This window comes from Alosa alosa, chromosome 23 (assembly GCF_017589495.1).
Source record: "Alosa alosa isolate M-15738 ecotype Scorff River chromosome 23, AALO_Geno_1.1, whole genome shotgun sequence".
NCBI classification, from domain to species: Eukaryota; Metazoa; Chordata; class Actinopteri; order Clupeiformes; family Clupeidae; genus Alosa; species Alosa alosa.
This window is the reverse complement of record NC_063211.1, coordinates 9,635,603-9,646,161: the sequence shown is the minus strand read 5'-3', so window position 1 is coordinate 9,646,161 and position 10,559 is coordinate 9,635,603. Positions and strand designations below refer to the sequence as shown.

General features: G+C 39.2%; 1 protein-coding gene across 1 annotated transcript; it reads right to left on the bottom strand.

The window, feature by feature from the left end:
* Window positions 1-9,680: 9,680 nt before the first annotated feature.
* Window positions 9,681-10,462, bottom strand: LOC125288874 (cytochrome b-c1 complex subunit 9). Its single transcript, XM_048235561.1, has 2 exons — window positions 10,300-10,462; window positions 9,681-10,052 (listed from the first exon to the last, which is right to left on the bottom strand). The coding sequence occupies exons 1-2, from the start codon at window positions 10,438-10,440 to the stop codon at window positions 10,002-10,004; spliced, it is 192 nt and encodes a 63-aa protein (XP_048091518.1). The 5' UTR covers window positions 10,441-10,462; the 3' UTR covers window positions 9,681-10,001.
* Window positions 10,463-10,559: the final 97 nt, after the last annotated feature.

Here is a 10,559-nt window from a genome sequence, read left to right as displayed (position 1 = left end):
CATGTTGGAAAAATGCATGTTGGCAAAATATATTCAGCATTCTGAGCACGGATTGGCTGCAATATTCTGACGTCAACCTTATCCTCTCGTTTCTGTATACACGGGTTTCCCGTTTATCAACAAAACTAGATGCGCGCGCAGCCGTGAGGCAGAAGACGCTTGGTGGCCGTCCACAACGTTATAAACTTAAATAGTCAGCTGCTGTAAGCTACAATCGGATTTTTTTGTATACCCCTGTTGTCTCAATGATAATAACATCTCATTTCAGACTATATTTCAAAGTTTGACGTTAATTTGCATTATTAATATAACATCGTATTTTGTCATTTTTGGCGAAGACATGCATTCCGTTCGGGATATTGAACATATTTACGTTCTCTAACCATCGTGATTTCGAATTGGTGCAGTTTTCAGCACAAAAACTAATTTTATTCTTTTGCTCTTTTTTTGCTCTATGCTGTTCTATGGTGCTTTCTGCCTCTTGGTTGCTCACACATGTTTTCATGACGTTGCATAGAAATCCATGTATGGCGCTGGCGTTATCCACATGTAGCCTACTATGTAAATATAACCACATGTACACGACTGACCAACTGGATATATTTAAATATTCTCTCAAATCTCGTCATCTTCTGTATTTCTTGAGTCATATAGCCTAGCCACCGGTCAGACAGAATGTAAAAAGAATGAAGACTGATTGTTTGAAAACTGTTCTGTCTGTCTGATCAGATCAAGTTGGATCTTAAATGAGTTAATTTAGACTAGGCCTACACTAGAGGCAGCAATATAGCATCAAAGTGCGCCATCAGCTTCCAGTTGGCCCCCAACAACAAGTCTCATCTTCCACATCCTCCATCTCTCGAGCCATTGAATCCATGCATACATGTCTTGTCTGCTGGACATGACCTTTAGCCAGATGATGTGGAGGCACTGCGAAAATAAATACTAACAAGCAGAAACAGAGCTCGTCTAAATCAATGATCACTATGTGAGGGGTTTGCTCCTGGGGATTAGCCAACTAATTGAATCTGACACCCCTGTCCCCTATCTGTTCAGTTAGCTTGCTGATTAAAAGTAATAATGTTTGAGGAAAAAGTCAGTGTTTCTAGGCTTTGAAAGAATTGTAGTACGACTACTACTACTACTACTACTACTATACTGCTAGCCTGCTACCAGCCTACTGATAACAATAATGATCAATTTCAGCTATATCAGAGAAACTAAAGCACCTTTATAAACCACTGTCACTGCACCTTTACAGTGATTTATGTTCTCTCAGTCTGATATTGTTGTTAATTTTGTACTTAAACCACACCAAAGTCTTTTAATAGCCAAAGCACTTTATTGAAGTTGGGCATAAAAAGGTGCAACACATTCACACATACTTGATCGTACTAATTTAGTGCAGTAGATCCAAATGTAGGAGACGTCCATATCCACAGCCAGAGCCTTTTTTATCAGTACTGCCTCTGGTAGGCTAGCTGAGAATGGAGGCAAATACCACGTCAGTAACAGTCAAACTGCAGGTGCTCTCTGTTTCATAGTACAGGATGTTCTTGTGTGATATACATGCATGGCAAGCAAGCAAATGGAGAAACTTGACACTGAACTCAATGAGCAGTCAACAAAAGCTGCTTCTCTTTCTTACTTTGTTAAACAAGTGATAACTGTTTCTAAGATAAAAAGCTACCAGATGTCAAGATGGTCTTTGTTAAAATGATGGATTTTCACTTTTGTTCATCAATATAATAAACATCAAGTTGTATTGACCAGAAAAAAGGAAATGCTGAAATGAGTAGTTGCATAACTCCCCTCACTAGATGAATCAACATAATGTAATAACTGACCATTGACAAAGGCCTGCTATCTTATTGGTATTTCCTTAATATAGTAGTTTTACCAACATTTTAAAACTGTTCACTGTTACTTTTTAACTATTGTTTTGCTTTATTTGAAAGTCACTTTGGACAAAAAGCATGCTAAATCACATTACCATAACTACCGGGTTAATTGCAAAAACTGGATAAATGTTGTACTGTAGCTTGATGCATTTCATGTTGCACACTTTGTCCTGCCACTGTCATATTTTTGCCAAACATGTCTGTTCATGTATGCTGAGATCATATCAGTTTGCCTGAATCTGACAATTTATGAAGTATCAAAAGGATTTCAGTTATTTCTGTTCCCAGTATTGAGATGAGTGTTGTGTTGCTCACAACTGTTTCTGAAAGGAAAGCACACACACACACACACACACACACACACACACACACACACACACACACACACATCCATAGAGGTTCTCTTTCCACTGTTATAAAACAAACTATAAAAAACAAGATTATAATTTGGCTCTTTCAAAGCCTTTTCAAAAGAGGCAAGGATACTGGAAGCCAAAGGCTTATGCTGGAGGGATGGGCTATTCTACAAAATCACTTTTGACATTATCACAAAAAATTCCCAGATTCTGCACATAATTTGTAACCTGACTCTCGCCAGATGAATTTCGTTCCGCTTAGCTCCGCCTAGCTTCACTCACATCCATCTGGGACCTCTTCCATTGAGAGTGATTTCTGCACCAGATTGTATGGTACAGCCAATGAGGACGCAGGGTGGGTGTTTCATAGATGTGACATAGCGTAGAAGCGACTGTGAGACTGTTATCAGCGTCACGGGTTGGCTTCGATGTGAGTGGTTGAAGTAGCACGTCAATGGATGACGGACAAGTGGCTTATTCAATCAAATGCAAACATTTTTTGATTAGGCCCAGCCTTCTGAAGCAACACTCCAATGGATTGGTCCCAGATGGATGAGTGGAGCTAGGCGGAATGAAATTCATCTGGCGAGAGTCAGGTTACATAATTTGTGCACTGAAAAGGTTTGTCCTTTGCAGGTCTTAACGTCTCCTAAAGCACCTGAAGATAGAGTAAATACAAGATAAACAGCCACTGAGCTGCTGTTAGAAACAGGAAGCATGAAAAACAGTCATGGTGTTTCGTCCAACCTGTTTAGTCAAGTTTATTTATATAGCGCATTTCATACACAGAGGTCATTCAATGTGCTTTACATAAACAAAACCAAACAATAATAACAAATAAAAGCATAGAAGGGCAATATAGTCAAAGAATAGTTAAAAGGTAAAGATCATAATAAAAAGAAAACATAAAACACAAGGTAAAATAATTTAAAAATAAAGAATAATTAGTGAGCAAAAACAAAGGCAAAAGTAGTAAAAAAAGTAATAAAGTATAAGTATATATACTTTTTTGATCCCGTGAGGGAAATTTGGTCTCTGCATTTAACCCAATCGGTGAATTAGTGAAACACAAACAGCACACAGTGAACACACAGTGAGGTGAAGCACACACTAATCCCGGCGCAGTGAGCTGCCTGCTTCAACGGCGGCGCTTGGGGAGCAGTGAGGGGTTAGGTGCCTTGCTCAAGGGCACTTCAGCCGCGGCCCACTGGTCGGGGCTCGAACCAGCAACCCTCCGGTTACAAGTCCAGAGTGCTAACCAGTGGGCCACGGCTGCCTAAAAGACAAGGTAGAATAATTATCAAGGCAGATTCAGAATTTGTAACTCGGCACAGTTAGCAGAAAGCATCTGAGAACAGTTTGGTCTTAAGTCTAGATTTAAAACTGGCTACAGTTGGGGCCTTTTTGATTTCATCCGAAAGTTGGTTCCACAGCTGAGCCGCATAGCAGCTAAAAGCTGCTTCACCATCCCAGATAGCAAGGTGACATTGATATGATGTTGATTTTCCATCCAAATCATCATTTTGGTTGAGATTGAAATCTCAATGGTAAATAGACATTGAATCAGCATTACGATCCTGACAAAAACCCGACAGTGCATGAATATCGATATCGAAACAACATTGGTTTATAGTTTATGTTGCCATAATCGATAGAGCATCGATACATAGTTCACTAAAAGATATTGAAAAGTCATGGATTTGTGGTTGACTGGGAAATCTTAACGTGGTGATTGAAAAGTAGTGGATTTATAGTTGACCGCGCGACGACGTTTGAACTGTCCAGTTCATTTTCAGCAACAGTTCAGTCAGACCAACGGGGGTGTTCAGCTCTCTGTCAAGTTCACTCCTCCTTAATGGTAAGCAAGCATTTATTTATCAAACGATAATGTTTTATTGTAAAAGTGTACTACATTAAATTCGGTCATGTTTACAGTCTATGTACATCGTACTGTCAGATTTACAAACTGATTCAAATGCTAGGCTAGCTAAATTTACTTGCTGTTGTCAAATTAATGTTTAGGCTAACTTACATTATGGCAGTTCATCATAATGTTAGGTTAACGTTACTCGGCAGTCTGATTTATAATTAGGTTCTACCTTTGTTGTCAGTAAGTTACAGTTTATTATACTCATGATAATAAAATATGAAGTAGTGCTAGGCCTACCGGTAACGTTAGCTTCTAGGCTGTCAAAATTATAGGCTGAAGATGTGCTGCTGGTTTACGTGGAGATTTAGCTAACATTTATGCAACTCCTGGTGATCATATTTTTGTGAGTTTAATAGGCTAACTTTAGCAATACTGATATAAGTCAACTTTAAGTCATATCTGACTAGACTGCTATCATTAACCGTTCATTGGGCAGCAAAAGTGTTAGGACGAACAGAGCTGCCCGAATGGCTGGTGCTGCTAGCAAACACGGCATGTTCAATGAGCTCACCCAGCTTGCGAAACTGAATTATTCTAACACCATCTTCAGCCTGGCATTTTGACAGCAAACTCAACAAACATATAGAATATATATTCTATGATTATTCTAAAGTTTCAATTATAAGTAGCCTTCAGTTGAACATATTTATCTAACACTGTCTATCTCTTTTTCTTCTGTTTCTGTTAGGTGCCACTTCACTCTGCTACTGGATGGTGGAGGGCTAACTGCGAACGGGTGGTCTATGAATGCTATACTACTGAATGGATGGCAGGGAAGCACAACACACGTGAATTTCTAAATGAAGAAGAGTTAATAAATGCACTTGATTTTCAAACTGATAAGTTGTCTGGTTATTTATGCACGATTGTGTAGCCTAAACCAGCCATACTAGGCCTAGTCAAATTTATCCTGGCTGTATATAAAGCAGGATGTGAATTTCCCAATATTTTTCCAGATTAAAAGTGGTTTACTGAGGTTTAATATCAATTGAAATACCATTGAAATCGCATTGATCTTTAGTTTGGTTGTAATTTCAACGTTGTTTCAATATTCATTTTAATTGAAATACCATTGAAATTCTGTTGATCTGTAGTTGGAATTTCAACATTGCTTCAATATTAATAGAGGGTGCAAAATGTTATAGGATCAATGTTTAAGTGCGACGTTGACTCAATGATTTTAACATTGACAAAATAATGTTGATTTAACATAGATTCAATGAGTAATTGCTATCTTAGTTCTAACTGTAGGTTTTACTAGCAGGTTTTTCACCTGGGACCTGAGAGGACGAGAAGGTGTGTACTGCTGAAGCATGTCTGACAAGTATTTAGGTCCTGCTCCATTTACTAATTTATAAACAAGCAATAGTGCTTTAAAGTCAATTCTGTGACTTACTGGAAGCCAGTGCAAGGACTTAAGAATTGGAGTAATGTGGTCAGTTCTTTTAGTTTTTGTTAGGTTAGGTTTAGGTTGTTGTTTACCATCAACTGTCAGATACATCATTTGTCAACGACTTGTTTTTGTCTCTAATTATTCAACAAATTGTGTGCATATAAAATCTTCTATGAATGCATTTCATGTCTCTCTCTCTTTTTCTCTCTCTCTCTCTCTGTGTGTGTGTGTGTAGGCCTATAATAAAAATGAGATGATAACTGATTCTATCTGAAAGCTGTTCAGTGTTAAGTGGCACAGTTTGGTTGCTTTATTGGAGAGCATACCCTAAATATTCATCAATATTGTTAGAGACCCTGACATGAGTACATTGAACACAACACTGAAGATTAAAATGCAGTCATAAAATAGGTTATATACACACAATTTACGAGTTTCGACTACAAAATTAGAAACAAAAACAATACTGTGACAAATGATGTATTTGGCAGTTGATGGTAAACAACAACCTAAAACCTTCTTGCACTCTTGACTCCTGAAAGTTTATATGTCTTTTTTTACATTGTACTGAACACTCAGAACTCTAAAATAACTGGGGTGCCTAAACAAAATAATGTAAATGTTAAAATAGCAAAATATTTTAGACTTTCAAAGTGGACAATTTTTTGATGACAGCATTTCACACTCTTGGCTATCTCAGTCACCTAAAGTTACACACTGGGATTGGTTTTCCTACCTGAACGGTTGGATACATGATGAGTACTTCTTAGCTGCTTTAATCAAGCATTCCAGGTGACTATTTCATGAAGCTGGTTATAATGATGCACAAAGCAGTCATGAATACATTTATTATTTTAACAGAAGAAAGCAAAGCCTGTTTCATGATGTTTTGAATAGTGACTACAAGGTAAATGTATCCATGCATTAAATCTCTAAACTTACTAATGGGTAAATCTTACAGTGTATAAATTATACACTGACTGTTATAAAGGCCTATGCGACGTATTTTAATGAGACTGAGAAAGTCCAGAATTTTGCACACAACTCTATGAGAACCATTGATTGTCTGTCTCCAGACCTATTATGTATTGAAAATGTGTTGACTCCAAGGGGGTCAATCATATTTTTCATCACTGTATATGTAACATGCTTGTTTCTGAACTCAAAAATATGCATATTTATGCTTAGCTGGCAAACCTGGTGGTTTGACTTTGATGTTCCAACTGTTATCTGTTTTAACTTGATTAAAGTACTATAGTGACACCTTGTGGGCACTTTATTGAAAGAGGGATATGGACCAGCCTCAAATTTAGATGCTGCTCATAATGGGCTTTTACTAGAGGGAGAAGAAAATCAGTGTAGTTTGAGATAGGCCGATCATAGATAGTTTTACATAGCTTTTGTTGGCTGAATACTTATTAAGATGAAACCATCTACAAGACTAGGACCTGTTCCCCATGTACATGGATTAAGGCTAGCCCTGAATGCTTCATAAAACAAGGCAACACACACATAGTCTCAGCAATTGTGTTGCAATCTACTAAAAAATACCTTAAATGAAGAATCTTGATGAATGCAATGCAACCCCCATCTAGACTAATGTAATACTGTTCCCTTATTTCATTAATTATGGGATGTGTGACACAACTTTGTTTTTAAAAACTATATATCTTTAAGGACCTTGGCTGACAAAACCTCAGGTAGTTAAAGTACTAGTGAATAGTGACACCTTGTGGCCAATTTTTGTTTGCAGAGTGTAGGCTATCCACTAAAATGTCCTTTTAAAGGGACACTTGGCAACTATTTCAACATAATAAACCCGTTTAGAAATCCTTCGGAGGGTTAAATGACCTGTTCCGGTGAAAATGGTGACTTTCCCTTTCGCCCTAAGCGCCCCAGGCGGAAAACCAACCTTGCAACATTGAGACTTATCGTCCCGGAAAGAGAAGTGAGAAACAAGAAACTCGTTTTAAATCGTGTTTCTTATCTTGTAAGATCCACATAGTTCTGCTAAACTTATGCTAACCGTTCGCTAGCTTTTAAACAAATCCATGTGCTTTATCGTTACCTTTTCCCACAGTTTGAAATAGCATAATGCACATGCAGAGGGGAAATCCTTCCAAGTTTCCCTTTAAAGGGGTTTACAGATAAGAAGTGACATGGGTTGGGCTTGGTGCGCTGGATTGAGTGATTTGTCCAAAGAGATGGTAAAAGAACAAACCCATAATATTTTGGAGCAGATCTGACTCATGGGCCAACTACAACGCTGTTGTTACCGTTGTGCCATATGGCATTCACTAGTTTGCCCTCCACCGTTCAAAGCAAGGAAATGCATTTCTTTACAGACAATCTCACCCAAAACAGTAACTTTGGGGTTCATGAAATTGTGTGTAGGTGTTTTCATGACAGAATTGATCAATTAATGGCACAATCGGCGACAATGCAGCATTTTCATCAAATTAATTTCCTTGAAGTTGATGCACATCTGCTATAGTGTTAAAATCTACATATGGGGCCTACTGGTTAGTGCTTCAGACTTGTAACCGGAGGGTTGCCGGTTCAAACCCCGACCAGTAGGCACGGCTGAAGTGCCCTTGAGCAAGGCACCTAACCCCTCACTGCTCCCCGAGCGCCGCTGTTGTTGCAGGCAGCTCACTGTGCTGGGATTTGTGTGTGCTTCACCTCACTGTGTGCTGAGTGTGTTTCATAATTGGGATAAAGAGACCAAATTTCCCTCACAGAATCAAAAGAGTATATATACTTATATATAAAAGCCAATTAAACAATGATTTCTTAAGTTTGACTTGCACAGACCAGAGATAACCTACATGGCCTTGGCAGAGGTCTGCACTCCGAGTGACCTTGTAGTTCTTACCTTGTAGTTGCCTGAACACCAATTAAGCTGCAACTGCTGTAGGTCCACATGAAGCCAGAATTTGAGTTTTGAGTGATGACTATTATCAATGTAGGCCTACAATATAATACTGATATAGCACCTAAGGATGGGTATGTGTCTGCTAAATCTAATATAATATCCACAACAGCAAGGGATTATCAGTAAAATCTGAACAATATAACGGGGAAGTGGTTGAGCACTGCTCTCCTATGGCCACATCCATGGCTGAAGTGCCCTTGAGCAAGGCACCTAACCCCTCACTGCTCTCAGAGTGCCGCTGTAGCAGGCAGCTCACTGCTCTGGGTTAGTGTGTGCTTTACCTCACTGTGTGCTGTGTGTGTTTCACTCATTCATGGATTGGGATAAATGCAGAGACCAAATTTCCCGCACTGGAGTATACTTATACTTACTATATACTTCTCATGCTTGCCTTTCATAACTTAATCTTATATGTCCAGTCTTGCCTTAAAGGTGTAAAAGGGCAAGTTAAAATTATGCAATACCACACTTCTTGTTTCTAAACTTAACACTTGGTCCACCAAGTGGCAAATACTTTTGTCAACCTAGCTTCATAAAACTGAATCTAACCAGTCTTTTCAGCCTAGCTTCATAAAACCAAATCGAAAAAGTCTTATTTGAATTATGCTCGATGGTGTTTTATGCCCCCAATGTCGTCTTCCTGGCAGCGCTCTCACCACTGACTTAAAGGCACCTAATCCTAAAGCAAACCTCAACCCTAACCCTAGTGCCTTCCAGGCAGCGCTGCCTTGAAGACGTTGAGAACGTTGGGGGCATACAACACCAAGAAACTTGAATTATGCTCTGCTGGTGTCCTTTAAAGACTCTTCAAAATCACAGGGCAAGATTTAAAGCCTGTGGATTACGCAAACTTCAGGTATGAGGACACTAAATATGCCAAATCTTTAGCGCATTTGCCTTACAGGACAGGCCAAATCTAATGGATAGAAATTACATTTCCCTATACTTGATCTACACATACAAGTGAAAGGTCTGGTTTAAGTAGTAGCACAAAGACTGAAGTGCCATATTTACCCCAGTCAAGAAGGATGGTACAATGATTTATTTATGAGTGCCCATCTGAACTCTTTACTGAACCACTGTAGGCAGCAGTCAGTTGTGGAGGAGGCACATAGCCTATCCATTTCTATCTGCAAAATGTCAGTAACACAACAAAACACATGTCTAAGTGTAGGTAACTGTTAGATTTATTAACGTTAACATAAAATTAGCCATTTCCACACAAAGTAAGAGACATGACGACGACATGGGAGGCTGCATTAAAGTATGACGAAGGAGGAAGAGGAGGCGACACCAACAATCCAGGACTTTTGAATCCTTCAAAGTCTTTAACATAAACGTTATATTCCCACACACTTGGGCTTTGTGCCAGATGACGATGGTTGTGGCAGATGAGGACACAGTCCATGGTGCTGGTGTTGTCAGGGTCAACTCTGGGACTGGGAATGCAGCCGGCCTCAGACCCACTGAACGCTGTTTCTCGAAGTTATTCTTCGTCTTTCTCTTCGTAGTTGTGTTTGATGTGTTTCCACAGTTTCTGTCAACAAAATCGACAAACAATACTATATACTCAAATTTGTCAACATTGAATATCAATGTTAAACTAGCTCTCCATCAACTAGCTACAGCGCGTTTGCTAACCATACCGCTAGAATGCTGCAATATCTGATGAGACTGTCAGCTAGCAGCTAACGCTGGGTTTATAAGCTAACGTCAGACGTCCTCTCTTACGAAAGGTCAGGCCGAAACCCCGGTCATCTAATTTTTATATATTCAATACTCACCCCGCGATTTATCTGCTCAAATATCGCGTCTCCACCTTGGTCAAACACTCGCTCAAAGACGACAGCTCCAACCATAATGGTTATGGCGAAGGTTGACGTCCTCCTGAAGATCAAGTTGTAGACACTCTTTGCTAGCGCCATGTTGGTAGAAAGAATGACGTTAAGGAAATCAGCCTGGATAAGTAGGGGGAAAAAAGTCGAGACCATTATTGTCTTTCAAAATAAAAGTTTGATACTTCTCTTAACCCGTCCAGACATTC

Bases quoted from the DNA above. Each gene is read 5' to 3' on its own strand.
- LOC125288874 (XM_048235561.1), bottom strand. From the start codon at position 10,440: ATGGCGCTAGCAAAGAGTGTCTACAACTTGATCTTCAGGAGGACGTCA. The intron at 10,053-10,299 runs GTGAGTATTGAA...TTTTGTTGACAG, and splicing joins TTGAGCAGATAAATCGCGGG to AAACTGTGGAAACACATCAA.